This window comes from Microcebus murinus, chromosome 14 (assembly GCF_040939455.1).
Source record: "Microcebus murinus isolate Inina chromosome 14, M.murinus_Inina_mat1.0, whole genome shotgun sequence".
In the NCBI taxonomy this organism is placed as follows: domain Eukaryota; kingdom Metazoa; phylum Chordata; class Mammalia; order Primates; family Cheirogaleidae; genus Microcebus; species Microcebus murinus.
The window spans coordinates 65,446,791-65,472,017 of NC_134117.1; the positions used below are offsets into that span (position 1 = coordinate 65,446,791).

Sequence of the window (25,227 nt, forward strand, 5' to 3'; positions counted from 1 at the left end):
TGCCCTCCTCGTTGGTGGCTGAACCTTGCCCATTTACTAGGAGCCTAGTGATGTAGACAGCTCCAGAGACAACCAGCAGACTCACATTATCAACAGCTCCGTCTCTGGAAAAGGTCTGTGGCACTCATCTGTAGTTTAACCTCAGTTAACCTGCACTGCCCCTCAGGACTTGCAAATATGAACCAGAAAGACCGGGTTGAGGGGTTGTCCAATTATAAGATGTCTACTCTGACAAGTCCCTTTCCATGTTAAACACAACCGTTTTGTTTGTTTGTTTAGCTCAATATTTAAGTACACTGTGGATGTGCACGCTTGCACGTGTACCACAGTCCCCACCACTCCCTATCGTCTTTCGCCCAGCCGTTTCACACATTGCTGTTTCCTGCCTGGCTCAGCAGGCTTTTGCAGTGTATACTCCCTGGCTGCTCCACTCTGTCAATTTATGGATGGATCAGGGAAGGAGTGTGACAACGTCCTCAACCAGAAACCAAGTCTTAGGACGTTATCAGATGCTTCTCCGCTCATTCATTCATTCCCTCACACATTCAGCCACTCAACACCTACCCATGGGGCCCTATTGTGTGTCAGGCCCTAAGATCGAAGCACAGTCTCCTCCCTGAATGGTTCACAGTCCCCTGGGAGACACACAGACAGATTATGGCACTAAAGTGTTTTAAGGACTCTATCAAGGTTCCAAGTAGAGGCCAGTTCTGCTTGGAGGCAGAGGCATGCCAGGAAAAAGAACTTTCTGGGGAGGGAGACATTCTTTGGCGTGTGGCAGGCTAGACAGCAAAGGAGACTACTGCAGGGCAGAAACAGGCAGAGTCGGAGCCAGAAGTTCTACCCCCCTGTGTAAGTGCCATGTTGACAGGAGTCAGGGTCAGCGGGGAAAGGGTCACTGGGGGCCACTAACCCAATAGATGAGGGAACAGGTGGCACCACAGAGTCCCTCAGTTAAACAAATAGGCATGGCCTCAGAGAAATAGGAAGCAAGTCCCATCCTCATGTCAAAGGAAACTGAGGCAGCCAGTCCACACCTGGCCTGGGCACAGCAAGGGAGCAGGGGACACAGGTCACAGAAGGTGAGTTTCAGGGGCTGCTGAGGCACACTGAGCCCACTGCTGTGGGGAGGGACTGCCAGCTTCCAGCCACGCGGGCACACCTTGGCCCAAGCCTGCAGAGGACAGTCCTCAGGACTTCACCTGTTCTGGGAGAGACAGTACCTGACAGAACTGCATCCCAGAGGGTACACCCAGTGCAGGCAACACATCCAGGCCCACTTGGATCCACTGACAGCATTTTATCATGATCATGTGAAACAAAGATGCAGAAACATCTGTGCAATTTAAAGTGCATCTTGGCCGGGCGCGGTGGCTCACATTGTAATCTTAGCACTCTGGGAGGCCGAGGCGGGCGGATTGCTTGAGGTCAGGAGTTCAAAACCAGCCTGAGCAAGAGTGAGACCCGTCTCTACTATAAATAGAAGAAATTAATTGGCCAACTAATATATGTATAGAAAAAATTAGCCGGGCATGGTGATGCATGCCTGTAGTCCCAGCTACTCGGGGGGCTCAGGCAGCAGGATTGCTTGAGCCCAGGGGATTGAGGTTGCTGTGAGCTAGGCTGACGCCACAGCACTCACTCTAGCCTGGACAACAAAGTGAGACTCTGTCTCAAAAATAAAATAAAATAAAATAAAGTGCATCTTTTTGGCCTAAGGGCCAGGCCAGAGTACAAACTCTGCATTGGACCAGAGCTTTCTTATCGTCAGCAGTCACGTTACTGGGAATTGGCCGCCACCCAGAGCAGTTCAGGATGCCAACACGCAAAGACAGAGGTCAGTCTGCCAGACGGTGTCACTCTTCCCATCCCAGACCACTGGGCAGAAGCAGGGTGCTGGATAACTGGGACGACTGCGTACATGCACTCTTGCCCTCTTTAGCCAGCGTCCAGGGGAAGATGAGCCTGAATCACAGCCACTGCTGCTCACCCCATCCCCAGCACCAGACGTAGCCTGGAAAGCACCTCGCCCACCCTCTCAGGTGTGCACACGTGTGAACATGTGGAGGTGACATGTGTGGACTCACACATAGATGGATATGTGTGTGTGTGTGTGTACAAGCAGGTCTGCAAATGAGAGTAGAGCCTGTGCGTGTGTTTGTGGGCGGCTGTGAGAAAGTGTGTGTGCACATGGGCAGGGGACTGTGGTTTAGTCCACTCAGGCACCAGCGAAAGGCAAAGGTGTGGGTGGCACGTGAGCGTGGGTTGGCGTATCGGCAGACTGAGCTAGAACACACACGCATGCCCTGGCTGGCAGCTGAGAACTCAGATTCTCACTTATCTATAGCAGGATCAGCTGCCATCAGTCCATCAGAAGAAGAGCTGTCAGAACCCAACCTAGGGACGACCTGATTTAGTTCTGCACCACAGGTGCCATGGTGGGGAGGCCCAGGAGAGGGAGTTTGTCCCCCTGCAGGGGCGGTGGGCATGTGGAGGACAGGGCGACTGGTGTGCCTAAGGCTGCCCGGGGTCTGTGGGTGAGGGCCAAGCCCGAGGCCTCATGGCAGGTGAGCCCTTCCTGGCTACAATAAACCCAAACCAAGCCCTCCAAGTAGCTTTCGGACCCTCCACTCTGCAAGGTCAAGGTCAGGGCTCATAGTGAGAATCACCACTCGGGGCTACTGTTTTCCCAGGTTCTTAGGTGCTTCGAAGACAGGGCCAGATCTAGGGTGACCACCCCATCCTAGGTTACCCTGCACTTTTCTGATTTTACCATTGAAAGTCCTACATCCCTGGAAACCCCTCAGTCCCAGGCAAACTGGGACAGCTGGTCACTCTAGTGCAGGCGGCCTCAAACTACGGCCCTCGGGCCACATGCGGGTGTTTTTGCCCGCTTGTTTTTTTACTTCAAAATAAGATATGTGCAGTTTGCATAGGAATTTGTTCATAGTTTTTTTTAAAACTATAGTCTGGCCCTCCAACGGCCTGAGGGACAGTGAACTGGCCCCCTGTTTAAAAAGTTTGAGGACCCCTGCTCTAGTGGATCTGAACCTGGCACAACTGAAGGGGAAGAAGTCTTTTTAAGAAAAAAAATATATATAAGCAAAGTGCAGTGATGCCTACCTGTAGTCCCAGCTACTCAGGAGGCTGAAACAAGAGGATCGCTTAAGCCCAGGAGTTCACGTGCAGCCTGGACAACTTAGTGACGTCCCATCCCTTATAATATATATATATAAATACCCTCCCCCCAAGCCCCCACTCCCTTTTCTTCTGCCTCTCATTTCTCCTTCAGGGATCCCTCTCTAGTGGAGGCTGTTCTGTTTCCTGCAGTTTTACCCTCAAGAATGCTCGACTCGGCCGGGCGCTGTGGCTCACGCCTGTAATCCTAGCTCTTGGGAGGCCGAGGCGGGCGGATTGCTCAAGGTCAGGTTCAAAACCAGCCTGAGCAAGAGCGAGACCCCGTCTCTACTATAAATAGAAAGAAATTAATTGGCCAACTGATATATATATAAAAAAATTAGCCGGGCATGGTGGCACATGCCTGTAGTCCCAGCTACTCGGGAGGCCGAGGCAGAAGGATCACTCAAGCCCAGGAGTTTGAGGTTGCTGTGAGCTAGGCTGACGCCACGGCACTCACTCTAGCCTGGACAACAAAGCGAGACTCTGTCTCAAAAAAAAAAAAAAAAAAGAATGCTCGACTCAGAGAGCGGGTGAACCCTCTGAAAGTCACACAGGAAGTTCAGGAGAAAGGAAAACTCTAGAGGAGCCCGAGCTCCACCAGGACTTAAGGACACCAGGAAGCCCCAATTTTCCAGCGCCCTGCTCAGGACAAGCTGGGGGGTAGACACTCCACCCGCGTCCCTGGGGCTCCCATCCCGGGACCTGGGGCTCCCGGGTACCCCGCTCTTAGCCCCCCACCCCCGGGCAAAGGGGGCGCGGCAGGAGGAAGGAGTGGTCTCGCCGCGCCCTCCCGCCCCGCGCGGCTGGGAGCGGGTCCCCAGCTCTGTGCCCACTAATTGGTCTCATTAGGCACCGGCAGAAGCCTCCAGCTGCGCAGATCCGAGCCGTGTCATCCGCTTAGCGCCCTCGCGCCACCCGGCGCTCTCGCCCCGCGCCCCTCCCGCCGCCGCCGCCACCCTCATTGTCGCCTCTGCTCTCCTCGCGGGGCCAGGGCATGCTCCGTGCTCCCGCGGCCGGCTGGGCGGCGGCAAGCGACACTCCGCGCCGGCAGCGACATGAGGCGCGGCCGGTGGGTCGCCCTGGTCCTGGGGCTGCTGCGCCTGTGCCTGGGTGAGCGGTCGACGGGGAGGGCGTGGGCGTCGGCGCTTACCCGGGTGGCCACAGGGACATGGTCCCGGGCCGTCCACGTCCAGAGTGGGACTCGGGCCGGGGGACAGAGCGGGGAAATCCTTCCAGCTGCATGGCCCCTGGGACGGGGAGCGCCCGGGGCGCTTCGCCGGGCGGCGTCCTGGAGCCCTGGGGTTTGCGCCCAGACGCCCGCCGCTCTCGCCTGTTCAGAAGCGGGTCAGGAGGTTTGGCGGCGGCTCCGGTGGCTGCGTGGGGCAGGGGAGGGCGCGCCGGCTCCCGGTGTGACCTTGGCCGGGGCACTACCACTCTCTGAGCACAGAACCCAGTCCGTCCATGCATGGGGGGGGCCTTGGGCTTGGGCGCTACCTGGGTTCTTAGCTCCCAGAAGGTGTGTGTCCCTGACAAGCCCGAGCCCAGTCTGAGCCCACCACGGTGGAGGGGTTGGGGGGACTCTCTGGTTGACCCCCAGCGGGGTCGCTGGGTGCTCCCGGGTCGAGGAGGTGGAGCACCCCTGCCCACTAGTGGGACCTGACGCGAGACCCGCTGGTGCTCAGTCTCTCCCGGCCGATCTGTTCTGTCTCTGTTCTCTTCCCAGCCCAAGCCAACTTTGCCCCTTACTTCTTCGACAACGGGGTCGGCAGCACCAACGGAAACATGGCCCTGTTCAGCCTTCCAGAGGACACCCCCGTGGGTGAGTAGCCCTGGCACCCGCCCCCACAGTCTCCCTGAGGGGTGGGTCGCCTTCTCCTGGACATAGGAACCCAACTGTGATTCCTTTGGGCCTATGAGGTTTAATGCACTCCCCAGGGCGTCCTGTTTGCTCTCTGAATTCCCCAGACAGTGGCAGGAAAGGAGGTCACCGCTGCCATGGCGACCTAAGCCTGGCCAGTCCTGGAGACCAGGGTGTGAACCCTGAGACAGGGTCAGCCCTAAGCTGCAGGCAGTGGCTCACAACATGGTAGTAACACTGTCCCTTACTTGCTGTGTGAACTTGAGCAAACATATTTACCTCCCTGAGCCTCAGGTCTCTAGGCTTTAGAATGGCCCAAGAGCATTTAACTTGCTGAGATTTGCAGAGAGAAGGGAAAAGGAGAGAGAGGAGAGATTTCACACTTTATCTTGCTCTCCCTGTGGAACTGGGAACTCTGGGGGAAAGAAGAAGCAAGGAGAGCAAAACAGGTGCCTGCCTTCAGAAATCCCTGCAGAGCCAGTCCAGGCATTGGGGCATAGCGCTGCACCACCGGGCACCTCCCCTGCCTTAGTGGCTGCTCCCTTTCCCCCTGGCCCCCCAAACCCAGGGAGCCCCCAGTCTTGGCTCGAGAGAGAGGAGTCATTACCAGGCAGAGGGAAATGTAGGTTCTACAATTGGGCCCAGCAGACCTGCACCTCCTTTGTGGTCTGCGCTGTAGGGTACAATCTGGCAGGTAGCATGGAACAGCTGTGAAGAACAAAGATAAAAAGTGAGAAGCTGCCAGCAGGGCTGAGGCCAGCAGTGAGCGCCCAGGTCAGGATGGTGTCTTTGGCACTGAACTGAATAGTGACTTAATATAAACAGTTGAACCCTTGGTCCTGAGCAGCTGCCACTGTTAGGAAGTTGGGTCCCAGGTTCCAGGTCCACCCCCCTGTGTCTCCTTCCAGGCTCCCATGTCTACACCCTGAATGGAACAGACCCCGAGGGAGACCCCGTCTCCTACCACATCAGCTTTGACCCCAGCGCTAGAAGTGTCTTTTCCATTGACCCCAATTTTGGAAACATCACTCTGATTGAAGAGCTGGACAGAGAGGTATGGGGAGATGTGGGGAGCGCTGCGGGCCTGCTGCCTGCAGGCAGACCTCTGCGGGCGGGAGGGGCCTGGAGACACAGTGGTTAGAACCTTTCTGCAGGGTGGGGGCGCTGCCAGGGCACAGCCGCGCTGTGGGCTCTCTAGGTTGCTCCAGAGGCAGAGGCGGCTTTACTCTCACAGAGCGAACGGTGGGGTTCCTCTAGTGAGCACCTGCCAGCCCTGCTAATCTTGTAGGCATGTTCAATTAAATCTGTTTGCACTTTGAAGTTTCTGAAAGAAAGCTCATGAAGTGACTTTTCAAGCCCGCTTTTGGAGAGGTCCTGTACACCCCAGGAAACTCCGAGCAGACCAGGGCTGCAAAGAGTGGCTGAGAGAGGGAGTCTGAGCTTGGCAGACGCCTGCATTCCCCTCTGCAGCCCTGAACCCGCGGGTGACAGGGCATGGGCTTTGTTTCCCTTGAGACCCCCCTACCAGGCCAGTCAGCCCAGGTAGCTTCTTGACAGGACCTTAGCCACAGGGCTGCCGCCAGCTCTGGTTTGATGGCAGCACCCACTCGCCGCAGGCCAGGTACAGACAGGAAAGGGAGGTCCCCCCCAAGATTGCTATGGGGACACAGATGGTGGCTGTGTCTGTGCTGCCAGCCCCCCCTCCCAGCACCCATGGGATCGGGTGACCTCCAACACCCCTGCTCATCGACAGCCCTCGACACCCCTGTCCCACCACGTCCTAAGAGCACTGAGACACCAGGGATGTGGACCTCTGCAGAACCGGAATATGGAGAGACGGGGAGAGATAAGGGGGAGGAAAAGGAAATGAATAGATAGGGCAAAAGTCTTCCTTGTGGGACCCTGGGCACACCAGGGTGACTTCTCTCATCACTCGAGCAGGAGAGCATTTTCTGTTGGAGCCTCACAGTCCCTCTGGGTTTCTGAGAGTCCCTGACATAAAAGCCCTGAAATAAGGTCTCAAGATGGCAGGTGGCAGCGTTCACTCGTGCCAGGCAGGCGGTCACTGCCACCCCTCCCTGCTCCACGGCTCCATGGGCGTGCCCAGGCCTCACACTGGTGTGTGGAGCAGAGAGAGGTCCAGAGAGCTCGGGGGGCCCGTGGCACAGCAGACTCCCAGCCCCCAGCCCCTGTGCTTTCTTACAGAGGGAGGATGAGATTGAAGCCATCATCAGCATTTCCGACGGCCTGAATCTGGTGAGTGCACCCCAGGCCAGCCCCTGGCAGCACGCAGCGGTTTGGATGAGAAGGGTGAGGCTGGGGGCCCCCAGAAAATTTCAGCCAGGGTCCAGCAAGACCTGCCCAGAGGGCCCACCGGCGAGGGCTGCCTTGAGGCCAGAGTGGAAGGAAGGGAGGGAGGAGGGTGGAGAGACCAGGCTCTCTGAGCTGAACTTCTGGTGGGTTTAACCCGAGTTCTGCAGCCCTCCCCATCTGCCTTCTGCAATCTGGGTCTTGGCCCCCTGCCCAGCCACCGGAGCTGAACGCCTGGGCATCCAGATGCTCTCCTCACCTGCGTCCCCCAGCCACCCCTTCCCCTCAGCCCTCCTCAGTGGCCCCCAGGATGACTGCAGCAGGCCCCAGGGGCTCTCTGGCTGCCTGACTCTCTTGCCCCAGTTGCCTCCAAAGCTGTCACTGTGGAACATAGATCTGCCCACTCCCAGGCTCACAAGGCACTAACAGCTGGCCCTGCCACCTAAAGGGTGAAAGCCACACTTTGGTCTGGCATTCTGCGCCTGCCCATCGGGCACCATCTGCCTCGCCACTTCTCCCACATCCACCCCACCACCCTCTAGCCACAAATCCACTTCCGTCCTGCGAGCTCACCATGCATTTCACTCTCTTCCTTTGCACACGCAGCCCCTTCTTCCAGGCACACCTTCCCGCCCCTCTCCTTCCCTTTGCCTCTCCTGGCAAAGCTGCCAAAAGGCTTAATTCTCACCCCTGCGAGAAGCCTTCCTGCTCTCCACCGCCACAGCCTGGGCCGCTGGGTGCAGCGCTCACAACCCCCGGAGAGGCATCCACACAGGCCACGGTGCGCTTGGTGCCCGTGGAGTGGTGCAGGTCGGGGACCTCACCCTCAGCGCCTGCATAGCCCAGTCTGTTATCACCCTGATGGTGTCACCACATTCTTTCATATGCCGATCTTTGCCCCCAAATCCCAGCCACCGTGGCCAGTGCAAAGCAACACACCATCAGGCCATCTTCTGTCCCCAGGATGGGACATGGTGTCGGACACCACGTTGCTGCTTAATAATATTTGTTGCATGAATGGATAAAAGAAGGAAGGAAGGGAGACAGAGAGGAGGGATGGGCAGGGACATCTGCCTGGGGGGTGTTAGAGTCCACCGTCCTTTGAGCCCCAAGAAGGTCTCGCTGCCTGGACTCCTGACTTTTCTGTCCTTTCGCAGGTGGCAGAAAAAGTCGTGATCCTGGTGACCGACGCCAATGACGAGGCACCCAGGTTCATCCAGGAGCCTTACGTTGTCCTGGTTCCTGAGGTGAGTGGGGGGCCACGAGGCAGGGCGGCACCTGCTACCCCGGGTCCCTGGCCCAGCCCCTGGGCTGTTCTGTGGCCAGGAGTGCAGGGCACCTGTCCATCGACGATTGCCCTCAGCGGAGCCTCCCGTGTCACCCTTCCTGCCCTCCCAGATTCATTTTTGTTCCAAAGTAACACTTATTTGCTATTTCCATTATAATCATAATGTATGTTTATTGTGGAAATGTGAAATATATAGAAAAGTAGGAGAAAATATGGTTTTAAAAATCACTCTCAATCTCTCCAACTGGAGACATCCATTAAATTTCGGTGCATTTCTTTCTAGTCTTTTTTGTGATTATGTATATTTTTTTCTGGGTTTTTTTTTTTGGCATAGTTGTGACTGTACTGAACAGTGCTTTCTGTACCCTATTTTTCACTTAAGTTGTAACATGAGCATTTTCCTCGTCCGTTGTGAAGTCTGGGTCACTATCGTTTTAATAGCTTTCATCGAGTGAACATGCCATCATTTACAGAACCATTCCCTGAGGTTTGGACATTCAAGGTGCTTTAAAGTTTTGCTGTCATAAGTTTTATTTTTTTTTAATTTGGATTGTTTCCTTAAGTTGCCATCCAAGATTTGAAATTACCGGGTGACAGCGTGCATATTGCGGGCGCTGCCAGATTGCTCTTCCCCAAGGGCAGCAGATTGCTCCCTCCCTGGGACACCGGGAAGGGTTTGTCCCCTCTCCCCTTGCCAACACCGGGATTCCGGAAGTTTAACATGTCAGCTGATTCTCTAGCAGAAAGATATCTCATTCTTGTTTGAAACTGTAGGCGTGTGGTCCCCGGTGAGCCTAACTATGTCTGTGGTTCTGAATCGTTTCCTCCGTGTGAATTGCTGTTTCATATTTAGACCCTTTATCTATTTGGGGTCTTGGTGTTTCCATCTCATCTGCTCCCTGAGGACATCCCAGCCCAGCTGCATCTATCTTCTTGAGCTCCCTTTTCTTTCCCTGTTTCCAGCACCCACTCTGCCTCCCCCTGGTGGGGGCTCACACACACGTCCCCACCCCCTCGCCTCTTTCTAGCCGTTCACTCCCCTGACCCCGCTGCTCCAGGGCCCCCTGGCTCCCTGAGCATCCTGTCACTGCCCCTGACCCTCCCCCTGTGGCTGTGACCCCTCAGGACACACCTGCTGGGAGCAGCATCATTAAAGTCCAAGCGGTTGACAAGGACACTGGCTCTGGAGGGAGTGTCACCTACTTCCTGCAGGTAAGGTGGGACACACAGGAAGGCCTGGGTGGGAGGGACAGAAGGGCCCATCCTGGCTTCCTCTGAGTTGGCCTGTCCCCACCCTCTTCCCGGGTCCCCAAGACCTTCAGCCCTCCACGTCCCCAGCCCCTTCCCCCGGGGCTCCCACGTGGGGCAGAAGATCCCTGTTTGGGTCCGGAATGGTCAATAGGAAAAAAGGCAGAAGGGACAGCTCTCAAAAGAAGGAGGGCTACGACACCTCTGAAAACACAGGTTCTGGGGAAATGCCCTGGACTCCTCGGGCACTGGGGAGATCCCACCTCTTACCACCTGAATGGCCTTAAACACGTTATCTAATGTTTCCGGCTCAGCTTCCCCACGTGTAGGACGGGAGCGATAGAAGCACATCCTCACCGGTTGCTGTGAGGTCTCCATACCCGTGAAGCTTCAGTAACAGGACCCGGCACAGGGTGCCTGACCCGCCTAGCTAGAAGGCCCTTTAAGCACCCCACCGGGGCGGTGCTCCTTGCCGGCCTCCTTCCTGCTGCACGTCATCTCTTGCCCCCACCCTCGTGCTGCTGGGACTGGCCCTCCGCAGTCACTTGCCCCGTGTGGCCATGACGTGTTAGCCCCTACCCTCTCCGGCCTAGCCCAGCAGACATTTCTACCTGCTGGAACCTCCAGGCCAGAGCTTAGCCCGGGGCTGAGCTCCTGTTTGTTTCCCATCTGAGCAGGGAGAAAACTGAAGGCCCTGGAAGGGAACATTCTGGTTTGGATAGAGGGCGTGGGAGGAGAAGCCCGGGACCCCACTGTAGAGGGGGACCTGGGGCCAGAAAACCTGGGTGCCCTGAAGTTTGAACCTCAGCCCAGAGGCCAGACTTCCTGTGACAAGGGGCAGTGAGGCTCCCCTTTAGTGAGCAGAGCAGCCATCCCTGGGGCTGGCCTGGGTTCCTCCCTGAGGCCCAGCCGGCCCCCCAACTTTCACAGAGCCTGCACTCCACCCAGTTTGCCGTGGACCGCCAGAGCGGCGTGCTGCGCCTCCAGCCCGGGGCCACTCTGGACTATGAGAAGTCCCGGACCCACTACGTCACCGTGGTCGCCAAGGTAATGGGGGGGCATCCAGTCTTCTCTCAGCCCTGGGGTTGGGGTCCACGATGGAGTGGGGGCCATGTGGAGAGCAGGAGGTGTGATGGGTGTGGGGAAATGAATCTACCCTGCCCGGATGTGTTCTCCGGGGAGGCTGGAGAGGGCACATTCCCTTCTTGGGGAGACATTTGCTCCTCAAAAGTGACAGGAAATGGACAGGCCAGGGTGCCCTGGGTAGGACCAGAGGACTGTGTGTCCCCCTCCCACCCCCACGGCACGGCCTCCAGGCACCCCCTCTTTCTGGCCAGGCTTACTCCCCTACCTCCCCCTCTCTGTGTGACCAGTGACCCTTTCTGAGCCTCAGTTTCCTCATCTGCCCGTCCCCAAAGCCTAACTAACCTCCTCACGCGTCTGAAGTGCACGGGGTGGAACTGGAGATCAGCAGGTGCCCAGACAAGGGACACACATCCCCGCTGTCCCTCCAGGCTCAGCGCTTGCCTTTCAGGAATGCCCCCGCTGGGCACAGACGGGCTGCAGGCCCTCCCGCTGCAGCCTGTTCTGGAAGGCCGGAGGCGGCCACCTGCTGGGACGCTGTGAGGCTCAGCTGGGCACACACCTCCCTTCCACAGGCTCGGGCTCAGGCCTGCGCCATACTCCTGTGGGCCCCGTGGCACCCAGCACAGGCTGAGCACGTAGTAGGTCCTCAGGAGGTGCGTGAGGCGGGACTCCCGCTGGGAGGGGAGATTCAGCTCTGAGCGCCTCCTGTAGACCCCCTGCCAGCCACGATTGCCCTGGAGCGAGAACTAACCCTGTTTCCAAAGGAACATGTCTGAGCACCTCCTGCACGCCGGCACTGACTGGGCCCTGCACGCATCGTCCCGTTTAACTTCCCCAACGCTCCTCTGAGAGGAGACGCAGGAGCAAGCAGCACTCAGAGGGGACAACGGGCCCCACAGCCAGTAGGGCAGGAGCCCTCGGACTCTAACGGTGTGTCTGACTCCGGAGCCCAGCCTGTCTTCACTCTCCCCTGTCCCCACGATTCTTCCCCAGGATGGTGGGGGGAGGCTTCGAGGGGCCGACGTGGTGTTCTCAGCCACCAGCACCGTCACGGTCAACGTGGAGGACGTGCAGGACACGGCCCCTGTCTTCGTGGGCACACCCTACTACGGCTACGTGTATGAGGACACTCTTCCGGTGGGTGGCTGAGCCCCTTAGCCAGTGTCCCCTCCCAGCGCCTCCTGTCCTGTCCCTCGTGACTCTTGGGACCCCCTGCCAGGGGTGGCTGGGCTCGGCCCAGGTCACTTTCTGCACACAGAGCCCAGCTCCGGACTCAGCCTGGCTCAGGCCCTGAACTGGCCTTGGGACCCTAGACCGGCCGTGAGCTCGACGTGGGCCGATATCAGGCCAGAGTCGGACCTCACTCGGCCGGGGCTCAAGAACCCTCCGTGGAACTGAGCTGCATTTTCCCTTTGCACTTCCCCATTTTCTGAGTGTTCTTGACTTTATAAAACCAGGAAAAACACCTATCCAAGACCTGGCGTGGAGACAAGCTGAGTGAGGGGGAGCGAAATGTTGGGCTGTCCTGGGCGGAGGCTCAGGACAGGGCAGGCGAGGCCCAGGCCGTCCTGCCGAGGAGCTGGGGGCAGAAGGAGGGGCAGAAAGAGGTGCAGAGGGCCAGGGATCCGGGAGAGAGGGCAGCCTGTGGACCGGGACAGGAAGCAGCCACGAGTAGGCCAGAGAGAATGGCCTGCACAGGGTGCCTAGGTGGGGGCGGCAGGCACAGGTGGAGCCAGACCTGTCTGGTCACAGCAGCCCTAACCCTAGACCCTCCAACGCCAGCACCCAAGACCCATGGGCTTGAATCCCAATCCTGGGGCTTCACATTTGAGGCTGTCCCTGCCCAGCCCCTCTCTCACCTGTCTCTCCTCCTCTCCTCTGATGGAGGGGGCTGTGGGGGGTGGGCTGGGGAGCAATAAAAGCGAGGACTGAGGACTGAATGCGGCGTGTGGGCCGGGAATTGGTGCAGGAGGCTCTGGGCCCTGGGCAGCCCCCTCTGCAGGGACCCCTGAGGGTGAGGAAGCTGCCGGGACTCAGGCTGCGCCTCCAGCCCTGCAGGCCAGGGGTGCCGGGAGCCCCCAGCAAAGCAGGGCGGGGCTGCGCTCCCGGGCCTCAGGGAGGCCTGTCTCTTTTCCTGGGTGAGGCGGCCCCTCCCCTCCGAGATGGGGCAGTGTCGGGGGAGGGGAGGCCCCTGTGCCACCCATCAGCCTCAGGCAGCTGCTTCTGCTCCTCCAAGGGCTCGGAGGTCCTGAAGGTGGTCGCCGTGGACGGAGACCAGGGCAAACCCCACCGCGTTCTCTACAGCCTCGTCAACGGTGAGTCTGCGGCGGCTGTGGGGCTGCAGCCCCGACTCTTTGGGTGACTAGGTTCCCCAAGCTCTGGATCCCAGCTCCCTCACTGACAGGACCTCGATGTGTGGAGAGAAGTGCTGGCCCCCAGGTGGTCGCAAGTGTCCTCTGCTCGTGCTCCGGCCCCTGCATGCCATTACATTCAGCACGGGGGCGGGAGCACGGAAAGCAGTGTGGGTGGCGTGAACGTGCTCCCTTCACCCTGGGCTCACGCTCACTGGTGGGGACGGGCGGCAACATCTCTCACACTTCTTAAATTGCCCTGTGTGTTTTCTCATTCTTTTTAAATTTTTAGCCTAGAGCATGTAGCTGCATTAAGTGAATCAAATGCAGTGATAACGGGGCATCTCTCTAGTGCTAGCCCTACCTATGGACGAGAAAACTGAGGCTCAGAGAAGCTAAGGGGGCATCCCAAGTTCCCACCACTGGATTTGACCCTGAGTCTGCTGGCTCCAGAGTCTGTGTTCCTCCTACAGCCGGCAGCAACTGAGCAGCCCGAGCTGTCCCTGGGCTGGGTCACGTCATCACGCCAGGCACCCGATCCCAACGTGCACATGTCTACGCACGCACCCCAACCCTGTCCCTCGGACACGCCGGGTGCACATTTGCTCCCCAGCAGCTCACACATGGACAGACATGCCCATCACACACGGGCTGCTTTCTGCAAGCGCACAGACCCTTGGCTGCCTTCCCCCCACGCCACCGCTGCACACCCTCGCCCAGTGACAGAGCACCCACCCCACCCATCGCCCACCGCCTCTTCTTCTCCTCCAGTCTCCTCTCTCCCTCTCCTCTTGCTCATCCCCTCCTCTCCCTGCTTCCCTTTCCTTCCCTCCTTCTCTTTCCTTCACACACACCCCTCCCCATACACATGCACACACACATACATACTCGTACACATGCACACACACACACCCCCCTCCCCGTACACTTGCACACACACATACCCGTACACTTGCACACACACACACCTACCCGTACACTTGCACACACACATACCCGTACACTTACACACACACATACACACATACCCATACACATGCACACACACACCCGTACACGTGCACACACACACACCGGTACACATGCACACACACATACACACACACATACCCGTACACATGCACACACACATACACACACACACCCGTACACATGCACACACACATACACACAGACATACCCGTACACTTGCACACACACACACACCCGTGCATGTGCGCACACACACACATACCCGTACACATGCACACACACATACACACACATACCCATACACATGCACACACACATACACACACACATACCCGTACACATGCACACACACATACACACACACATACCCGTACACATACACACACACATACCCGTACACATGTACACACTATTATGCATAAGAGAAGGACACTGTGGAATCTGGAAGCTGAACAGAAGTGAGTAAAAGTCCCAGCTCTGCACTTGCTGTGTAACCTCACACAAGTTGCTTAGCCCCTCTGAGACTCAGTTTCCTCATTGGCAAGACTCAGGTGACAGGATTACATTCTGTGGAGGAGACTTGCCCGAGGTAAGGCGAGAGGAGCGTGTGGCACAACTGCCTGCGCCCCGCCGTGGCCCTGTGCGGAACTACAGGCGTGTCTCTCCTCTGACAGGGAGCGATGGTGCCTTTGAAATTAACGAGACGACTGGAGCCATCTCGGTCACGCAGAGCCCTGCCCAGCTCCAGAGAGAGGTGTATGAGCTGCACGTGCAGGTACCTTCCTTCTAGCCTGGCCTTCCCCGCCTGCCCTTTGGCCCGGGAAGGCTGCAGAGGCCCTGGAAGGTCCTTTCCCCCATTCCCCTGGGGCTCACAGTCTGGGAGGGGCTCGATGTTGCTCCAAAGAGCACCCCAACCAGGCTGCAGCAGATCGGCAGGAAGCCCCCAGGGAGGGGAGGGGGACGTGGACTCACAAGCAGAGTCATGAAAAGGCAGGAGGAGGTAGCGCTGAAGCAGTGGTGCCTCACACATGGGTAGGATCTAGCAGGTGCATACTGGTGGCAGGGGCATTGGTCGGTGGGGGCAGAGTGAGGGCATTCTAAGCCAGAAAAGCCCAGAGAGCCCAGGCTGGAGGCGAGAGCACGTGATGTGTTAGGGAAACACCCAGGAGTCAGGGGAGACCAGAGCAGAGAGCCACGGCAGCCTGGAGAAGAAGGAAAGTTGGACTCCCAGGCTGGGGCCAGAGGAGCCCTGCATGTGGGGAATGGATTTGTGCCCAGGGCAGGGCAGGTGACCTGTGCAGTCACATGGGGACCGTCCTTAGAAGCATCCCACACTAAGCTTAATGCTCTACTATTTGAAATTCCTGATAATGTTTGAACAGGGACCCTAGATTGTTATTTTTCACCAGGCAAATTATTTATATTTGGCTGGTCCTGCCCACGAGCAACAAAGCCCCACTGAAGGTTCTGAGCAGGGTTACAGTCACTTGCTGGAGGCTCCCTCTGGCTGCTCACTGGACTGGTGGGGTTTCCAAATTGGGAGAGTTTGGCCAACCCAGACTTCCAGGACCCTCTCCTGGGAATGGGAAGGACTCTGCAGCCAGGTGATTCTGGCCCTAGTTCCAGCCTAGAGTTTGGGAATTCTGGTCTCCACTCGAGCTTGGAGGGAGCTGGATGCGACGCAGGGAGGCAGAGCCATTGGACAGCGTGATGGAGGAAGAGGGCCTGCAGGGAGGAGGGGAGGCGGATGGCAGGAAAGGACAAAATAAATTACGCAGGAGTCACACTGCACAGAAGGTAGCAGTTGGAGGGTGTGACAGTGAGGGATGGGGCGGTGCTGCCATCAGAGTCGAGTGACTAGGCAGGGAATGGCGAATGTGGGCGCTGGAGGGGCACACGAGTTGAAGCACCTAGACTTGGGCATATGGGTTTGGAACTTGGGGGACAGAGCGCCAACGTACAGGCAGCTGTGAGAGGCACGGGGGGCGGGGAATGAGAGAGCGGCTGCAGGGAGAGAGGAGTGGTCACCAAGCACAGCTGCGGGAGCCATGGAGGGCTGAGAGAGAGCAGGGGGCAAGGGCAGGGGGCCCCCGGGAGGGGCCAGAGAGGCTGAGGAGGACTGCAGAGAGCACAGCCAATTGGCCAAGGGAGTAGAGCACCTGGGAGAAAAAACAGTGATGGTGCTGATGCAGCATGGAAGTCAGAGTGAACTGCCTACACGGGGTGGGGTGAGAATGAGTGGGGAGTGGGGATGGAAATGGCAGGCGTGGGCTTCCGAGAGGGGAGAGAGTTAGGACAGCACCGAGGGTGTGAAGGAGGGGGAGGGCCATGTTAGGGTGGATAAGACCAGGCATACTCATGGAACAAGGGGAAACAGGCTTCAAAGAGCTCAGAGGATATTTGCCACATGGTTGATGGCTATGGACTCTCAGCCCTGGCTTTGCGGCCTGTATTATTTATCCATTGCTGCATAATAAGTTACCGGAAACTTAGCAACTTAAAACAACACACATGCATATCTCTCAGTTTCTGTGGATCAGGAGTCCAGGCTCAGCTTGGCTGGGCCGCAGCTTTAAGGTCTCTCCTGCGATTGCAATAAGACTGTCAGCCAGGACCGGGGTCTCATCTGAAGGCTTGACTGGGGAAAGATCGGCTCCCACGCTCACCTGGCTGTTGGCAGGACTCAGTTGAGCTGTTGGGCTAAGAGCCTCAGCGACCACAGGCTATTGGTCACCATCAGTTCCTTGTCACATGGGCCTCTCCAGCATCACTGCCTGCTTCATCCACTATCAAGACGGCATTTTGATCTCTTGTAATCTAATCATGAAGGGAGATTGCACCATCTTTGCCATATGCTGTCAGTTAGAAGCAAGTCACCAAGCCAGGCCACACTTAGGGAGAGAGCATTATAGGACATTATAGGCACATTAGGGAGGGGGCATGAACAGTAGGATCACTGGGAACATCTCAAGAGCCTGCCTGCCACACAGCCATCGCCACGTGTCCCCACCCCAGGTGACCGAGGTCAGCTCTGTGGAGGGCCCAGCTGCCCAGGCCATGGTCCCAGTAACCATCAGGATTGTGGACCTCAACAACCACCCGCCAACATTCTACGGGGAGAGCGGGCCCCAGAACAGGTTTGAGCTGTCCATGACGGAGCATCCGCCCCAGGGCGAGATCCTGCGGGGCCTCAAGATCACGGTCAACGACTCGGACCAGGTGCGTGTGCATCCCTTCACCCCGCCTTCCTGCAGACGGAGTGCCGCCCAGGTCCCAAGGCCAACCAGGTCTGCATCAACCTCCACTGCGTTTGTGGCAGAGCCAGGCAGGTCCCAGAATGAATGAATCAGGAGGGTGTAACCAAGAGGGAGAGGAGGGCCGGTAGCCAACCAAAGGCTATCTGCTTAGCCGAAAGGCAATAACAGTCAGGTCAAAAGTAAAAGCCAGTCCAACAAAAGCAAACCTGCATCTGACCAGCCACACAGGCATTTGTGAATGCCACCTGCACAGGGCTCAGAGTTATATGTTTGTTACCTGGCTCAGTCCTCATAACCTGCTAAATCTTTCTGATCCTTGGTCAACTTGCTCATAGAGAGAAGTAATAACACTCACCCCCCAGGGTTAAGGGCATACAAAAGCTCCTTCTGTATAGCATGAAGCATATATTAATAAGATTCTATTCTCATTTATCTTCCCTCTTTCCTATCTACAAACTCTGTTGCTCAGGGAGCCAATGCCAAATTCAACTTGCGGCTGGTGGGACCTGGGGGCATCTTCCGAGTGGTCCCACAGACGGTCCTGAACGAAGCTCAAGTTACCATCATTGTGGAGAACTCAGCCGCCATCGACTTTGAAAAATCCAAAGTGTTAACCTTCAAGGTAGGTGGTGCTTTGCGCTGCCCTGAATGGGGGGGGGGGGTCCCAGGAGCTCACATCAGCATCACAATTCATTCCTGAGGCGGGTCCCTTGCCACTCCCTGCCCTTTCTGGCCCCACTCTTTTCCTCCCTGACCCTCTGTCCCTGGCTCCATGGGAAATCAGGGGAAGCAGGGGTGGGGGAGGAAGAAGGGGGGTACACAGAGACTTCTGCAGGCTATTCACAGCCTCAGTGTCACTGAACTCCCACCCTCTAAACCACAGCCAGCCCTAGAAATGCAAAGAAAAACCACCCCATAATTTGCCATGGTAATAGATGGAGAGAGAAAAACTGTTTGATTATCGAGGTAGTTGCTTTCTCATAGGCCTTTTGACATCTGTCATCTTATTTGGATAACAACCTTAGCAGAAGGAGGAAAAAATACTCTGTTGACATCATTCATAGTTATATAAAATTACAAGTGCATTTTATATATTAACATAAAAGTTATATATTTTTAAAAGGAAAAATAAATACTTCGTTGATATTATTTAAATTGTTACTGTTATTTATAATTATTCACATATATGCATATCCACCTATAGCCAGCAATGTGCTTAAAAGCGGGATACAAAAAGCAGCCTATGAGGCCAGGAACAAAGCATGAATACCTGCTAGCACCACTGTTATTTAGCATGATTCCTATAATAACCTTATTCCTGGATAAAGAAAGGAAACAGGAAATACAAATATTAGAAAGGAAGAAGAGACAAAATGATCCTTATTTACAGGTGATGTAATTGCTTAAAAAACAAATCTCAGAGAAAGTATTGAAAAACTATTAGAAACACAGCAAAATTACTAATGTGCTTGATTACAAAGTTAATACACAAAATCCAATAGTTTTTCTACATACAAAAATGACAATAAGAAAACATATGGAGTCATACATACCATGCAAAGAAAACTATTTTAAAAAGAAAATATAATGAAATAAAAGATTCTCTTTTACAATAACCACCAACAGATAAAATTCATAGGAATTACTGTAACAAGGTACATGCCACATCTAAATGTCAAAAAATGCGAAATTTCACAAAGGGATATTGAGAAAGCAAGAAATGTAAAGACATACTGTGTTTTAAAAATGCCAATTCTCCTTAAGTTAATAACGAATTCAATGCCACCCCAATTAACTATTCCTTAGAATTTCCTTTGGAGAGGTGGTGAGAAGCCCTGACAAAATTATACTGGTTTTTATCTGGAGAAATAAACTTATAAGAATAGTCAGGAAATCGGAACTAGAAGGGAATGTGCAGCTCAGTGGAACAAAAGGAACTGGCTCCCTACAAATGGGAGTGATCAGAAAGCTGGCATGGCAAGAGGGGTGGGCGCTGATGTCGGGCCTTAGAGGTGACCTTGTAGGCAGTGGCAGCTGTGAGTCAGAGCGGGAGACACGGCAGGCGGTGCTAGAGCAGCCCTGGGAGACAGAGGTGGAGCACTCCCAGGGTGGACAGCCCTGGGTGACTGTCTGACCAGTGAGGTCCCCGTTTCCTTCCTTCCCAGCTCCTGGCCATCGAGGTGAACACACCAGAGAAGTTCAGCTCCACGGCGGATGTTGTGATCCAGCTCCTGGACACCAACGACAATGTCCCCAAGTTCACCTCCCACTACTACATTGCCAGGATCCCCGAGAATGCCCCAGGAGGCTCCAACGTGGTGGCTGTCACGGTGGGTTGGGGACTGGCCCAGGGACCAGGGTGGGGTAAGGGGCGTTGTGAAGTGAGACCAATCCAGGTTCCGCTTGAATGGCAAAGCCCACGCTCATTAGCTGTCCTTGGACCAGGTGCTTGCCCTCTCTTGTCCTCAGTTCATCATCCATACAATGGGGACATCATCACCTCACAGGACTGCAGTGAGGACATATGTATGTGTAAACCCCAGGCACAGGGCACGGGACCCATCTCCGCCTTCCTCATGTATGAAGGAGGGATAGATGCCTTCCAGATCTAAACTGGTTCCTTCAACTCTTGAGAACTCCTTGGAGGAAAACTAGGGCTCCAGCACGGGCCTCCAGATCAGTTTCTCCCCAGCTGGGACAACCCCCAAATTCCCTTGCTTTGCCGGTTAAAAGCAACCTTTGGACACAGAGCTGCCAACATGCCCTGACAATGAGGCATGCGCCACCGTGCACCACCAGGAGCTTTCTCTCTTCCAGGCTATGGATCCGGACACAGGGCCCTGGGGCGAGGTCAAATACTCCACCTATGGAACCGGGGCGGAGCTGTAAGTCCTTCCAGAACCGGGACAGGGCCTCAGGCAGGGGGCTTGGGAGGCTGAGGGTGGCGGGGAATGGGGCGGGGATAGGAGCCTGGGCTGCGGAGGAGGCGAGCTGGAGGGACACACTCGGTGAGGAAGGTCATTGTCAGGGCCTGGAGACAGGACTGGGCTGGGGCGAGGGCGGGCCACAGGGAGAGAGGGAGGGACGCTGCTGGGGTTGTCAAGCTCCACAGTGAAATTATAGATGGGTGAGTTCACAGGTGGGTCTGCCTCCCCCAGTCAGACTGCAAGGAGGGGAGGGAGCAGGGGGACACCTGGGAGGAGCTGTGCGATGCCTCACTGTCGCTTTGGAGGCAGCTCCTGTGCGTGTGTGTGTGTGTGTGCACGTGTGTATGTACACATGCACACCCGTGTCTGCACTCTCTGTGCCCGGCAGCTTCATGATCCACCCAATCACTGGGCTCATCTACACCCAGCCCTGGGCCAGCCTGGATGCTGAGGCCACCGCCAGGTACAGCTTCTATGTGAAGGCAGAGGACATGGAGGGCAAGTACAGCCTGGCCGAGGTGTTCATCACCCTGCTGGATGTCAACGACCACTACCCCCAGTTTAAAAAGAGCATCCAGAAGGAGATGATGGTGCTGGGGGCACCCGTGAAAATCGAGGTGGGGTTCAGATCGCGGTTGTGCTCACCTGAAAGCGGGGTTCCTCCACATTACAAATAGGGGGTCAGGGGCTGGGCCTGCCTCACCTCCCGTAGCCGCTCTGCCCGCCCTCGGGGCAGTGGCTTTCCCCTGCACCTCACCGTCTTCTCCACGCGGCAAACAGTGTGGACTCTGAAACCCTTGACTTGGAATCCCAGGTCCCTTCCTTCTGCCTCTATATCCCTGGACAAGTCACTTAGCAACTATGGAGTGGAGGGGAAACCTCCCCTTAACCCCCCCCCCAAAGGTTCTCCTTAAGATCAACTCACAAAAGGCAGATTAATAAGAAAGAGATTTATTTACTGAGCACATGGGGGGAATCAGGTGATTGCCCGATATCCCAGTGGGGTCCAGAAATTTATATGCCCTCATTGCAGAAGGGAGGGGGAGATGAGGAATCCAGGTGATTCTGTTTAGGGGCAGAATGGCTGCTAGGGAGGATAGATAGATACGTGGAAGAATGAATGGATGGGGGGAAACAGAGTGTGAATGATTCTGTTTGGAAATGAAATCAACCCAAGAGACGTGTCTTGCCAGGTCTGGTTGCGTTCTTGATATTCTTTGCTGCAATACATTGAGATAACAGGGAGGGGAAGGAAAGTTGATGGCTCTTTTTGTTGGGCCTGTTTTTGTTTTTATTTTATGAATACAGAGGGAAAGGCGTTTCCAAGGCCTGTTGATCTCTAAGGGCCTTTAGTTAAAAATACTCTTCATCTCAAGGAGTCCTGTTTTGGGGTGAAATTTCACCAACCCAGCAAGCCCCACAGGAGCTCTGATTCGGCAAGTGTGCACAGGTCTGGCCGCCAAAGCCAGCTGGGGTCTGCTTCTGCCCGTGCACAGGCCACAGACCAGGACGCGGAAGAGCCCAACAACCTGGTGGACTATTCCATCACCCGCGCAGAGCCGGCCAACGTGTTCGACATCGACGCGCGCACAGGGGAGATCTGGCTCAAGAACTCCATCCGCTCGCTGGACGCCCTGCACAACATCACGCAGAGCGGGGACTGCACCTGGTCCCTGGAGGTGCAGGCCAAGGACCGCGGCTCCCCCTCCTTCAGCACCACGGCCTTACTCAAGATCGACATCACGGACACAGAGGTGGGCACAAGCCACGGTCAGGAAAGGGGTCACAGGGCCAGCTCGGGCCTCTGCCACGTGGCAGAGCAGGGAGGGCCACCCCGGGCTTCCTCCAAAGGACACTCGATGCCATAAAGGCGGCCTGTGCCGATCAAGTTGAAACTCTAGTTTCAGTACTTACCCGTGGTGTGGCTTTGGGCTTTGCGAAGGCTCCATTTCCTTTCTCGTAAAATGGGAATGATGGTGCCTCCTTCACACGGGTGGAGGCGGAAGTAAAGTCATTACATGTCGTTCTCAGCTCAGTGCCTGGCAGAAAAGCAGTCCCTTAAAGGATTCCCGATCCTGTGGGTGGATGGGGCCCCCTATAATCAGAGGTGAGCAATGCTGTACTTTCCAAAGGACAGAGTCCAGTTCTGAGCCTAGGAGAGGTTGTTCGCATCACTTCCGTCTCTCCATGCGTGTTTTCCCGGACAGAAGCCCGCAGGTATTAGCAGACTCTCAAAGGGAATCCCAGGAAGTTGAAAAGCCATCAGGCGTAGGGAAGCGCATGCCCTGCTCCGTCCCCCGGGGCCCGGGCAGGAACAGCTGAGTGCAGGGGTGGCTCTTTCTTGCAGACGCTGGCCCGGAGCCCCATGGCGGCCTTCCTGATACAGACCAAGGACAACTCCATGAAGGCTGTGGGAGTGCTGGCCGGGGTCATGGCCACCATCGTGGCCATCACCGTCCTCATCTCCACTGCCACCTTCTGGCGCAACAAGAAGTCCAACAAGGTCCTGCCCGTGCGGCGTGTGCTCCGCAAGCGGTCCAGCCCCACTCCCCGCGCCGTCCGCATGGAGTGGCTCAAGCCCAGGAAGCCCAAGGCCGCTACCAAGTTCGTGCTCAAAGAGGATCCTCCCAATGGGAACTGCAACAACAACAGCCCAGAAAGCTCCCAGCCCCCCAGAGCCCCGGCCCTTCCCCCACCACCCAGCACGGCCACGGCCCAGTGGACTGTGCCCACAGTGTCTGGGTCACTCACTCCCCAGCAGCACCAGCTGCCACCAAAACCCCAAACTGCGGGAAGCTCCACCCAGGCAACTCTGGTCTCTGAGCTCAAGCAAAAGTTTGAGAAGCACAACAAGGCTTACTTCTAGAGTGTGTCCTGTGGCCCCTCCTGTCCCCCTCACCCCAACCCTCACCACCCCACCACTTGGACCATGCTCCCCACCCTCTGCTCCTTAAGGTCATCCATGTTTTGTAGAATGGTGTCACCTCGATACACAGAACTCTGCACGAGGCCTTGGGCAAGAGGTTTCTCCGGACATGGAATGCCATTGGCAAACGCGTCCCTGTGACCCAAATCCTTGACACAGATACATTGCTCCCCACTCTCCTGGGCTGGCAATTGACAACGAGCCAGCTGTATGCATCACCAACCCCAGAGCTCATAGTCCCTTGGGTCCTACTGGGATCTCACCGTCCTTAGTCAAGGAGCAGGGCCCTGGCCACATGGAACAAGGCCGACTAGACTCTGGATCCTGAAGCCTGTGGCTGGGAGCAGCAGCAGGAAAAGGAGGTTCACCCTGGCTCAGCTGGAGGTCAGTGAACCTTGCAAGCTGTGGGAGAGCAAATACAGGCACAGCAAATACAGGGGAGGGAAAAAGTGCACTGACAACTCACACTGGCCGCGGGGCTGTGCCCGAACACCATTGGAAAGTGGGAGCATGGCATCTGGGCAGAGTCTGGGGGCCCTGCTGTGCCCATGAGGGACCAGGGACATGGAGGTGGAAGATGGGCCTTGCCAAGAGTGAGGGCAGATGTCCTCAGCCAGGATTGCCCTGGACCCGGAAATGTCCAAGCTGGAGCCTTGATGGTGGCCCTAAAGGCACCTGGAAGAGCGTCAAGGCCCTTCTCTAAAGCGCTGGCCCCCAGTCATCCTTGAAGAGACAGTTCAGGGTGGTAGATGGATATCAGGACTGGGGTCTGGGGACACTTCTGTTTTTATCTGGCTCTTGTACTCTCATTGCATGCCCTTGGGAAAGCTGTTTAAACTCCCCGATCATCTTTTCCCTCAATTGTCAAATGAAGAAAGTAAGCCCTGTCTGCCTCACGTGCAAGTCTAGGGTGAGGAGCAAAGAAAATAGCAGTGATGAGGACTGTAGCTAAGTGCAGAGGGGCACAAATGCACAGTATTTTTCTGCAGTCCAGTTCCAGAAAGTGTTAGGAGTCTGCAGCTCTTCCAGAAAGTATTAGGAGTCTCAGAGCTACTCTGCCGAGTGCCCCAGGAGGCACTGTGTTGGGTTTGGGGCTGTCACTGGATGATGGCACTGTCCGTGACTCACACACCTCCCTTTCCGTTCTCCCATCACCCCATGCCCTGAGTGGCCCTGGTCAGCCACCATCAGAGAGAACCAGGGCTGGGCAGCAACATCCGGTCCAAGCCTTCATTTTGCCAAGATGAGGAAAACAAGTTCCCAAGAGAGGAGTGGTTTGCCCAAGGCCACACAGCAGGTTGGTGGCAGGGGTCTGGTCTGAGGGCTCCCAGCTCCTTGGCATCTTCCTGTAGCTGGGGCACACCTCCTCACCTCGTGACACCCTCCCCCAGGAGAGAAATCTCACAAGTTCTCCATGGCTAATACAAAGAGGTTTAAGGAACCTGCTATAAGGAAACCTAGAGATGCACACAGGGAGAGAAAAGTGAAACAGCTCTTTGCATATTGCTCCACTCACTAACAGCTCCCCTAGAATACGCCAGTGATTTTATTTAAGCAGATTATATACACATGTGGTTTTCTTGATTTCTGAGTCTGTTTTGTTACTGAGATGTGCCAGTTTGCAGACCCCTTATTGGGGTTTCTGCAGTCTCCGACTCGGACAGTGTAAGTGCAAGGTGGTCTCTAGCAATCCAGCATCCCAGACACTGTAGAGAGCAGACACTCTGCAGCCTGTTTCAGGGAGCATCCTTACAACGTGCATGCGATCCACCTCTTTTGTAAATGGTAAATAAAATCTATTAACCAAAGGCCAAGCTGGCCTCC

General features: G+C 56.1%; 1 protein-coding gene across 2 annotated transcripts; it reads left to right on the forward strand.

Annotated features, from left to right (window-relative positions):
- The first annotated feature begins 4,146 nt into the window (after positions 1-4,146).
- On the forward strand, positions 4,147-25,227 carry CDHR1 (cadherin related family member 1). Of its 2 annotated transcripts, XM_012764703.2 has the most exons (17): positions 4,147-4,290; positions 4,904-4,999; positions 5,947-6,092; positions 7,244-7,294; positions 8,506-8,595; positions 9,762-9,848; positions 10,815-10,931; positions 11,964-12,107; positions 13,207-13,285; positions 14,968-15,068; positions 17,309-17,512; positions 18,020-18,172; positions 19,716-19,880; positions 20,368-20,435; positions 20,866-21,094; positions 21,974-22,231; positions 22,825-25,227. In XM_012764703.2, the coding sequence occupies exons 1-17, from the start codon at positions 4,236-4,238 to the stop codon at positions 23,341-23,343; spliced, it is 2,562 nt and encodes an 853-aa protein (XP_012620157.2). In that variant the 5' UTR covers positions 4,147-4,235; the 3' UTR covers positions 23,344-25,227. The 2 variants fall into 2 exon arrangements, with proteins under 2 accessions (XP_012620157.2, XP_075866301.1); XM_076010186.1 differs by lacking the exon at positions 4,147-4,290 and having other exon boundaries at positions 4,909-4,999.

What these genes read in the sequence shown, in the direction of transcription:
- CDHR1 (XM_012764703.2), top strand. Translation starts at nt 4,236, where the DNA reads ATGAGGCGCGGCCGGTGGGTCGCCCTGGTCCTGGGGCTGCTGCGCCTG. An exon ending in TCCAGAGGACACCCCCGTGG is followed by an intron (nt 5,000 to 5,946) that starts GTGAGTAGCCCT and finishes GTCTCCTTCCAG; the next exon opens with GCTCCCATGTCTACACCCTG. An exon ending in ACGTTGTCCTGGTTCCTGAG is followed by an intron (nt 8,596 to 9,761) that starts GTGAGTGGGGGG and finishes GTGACCCCTCAG; the next exon opens with GACACACCTGCTGGGAGCAG.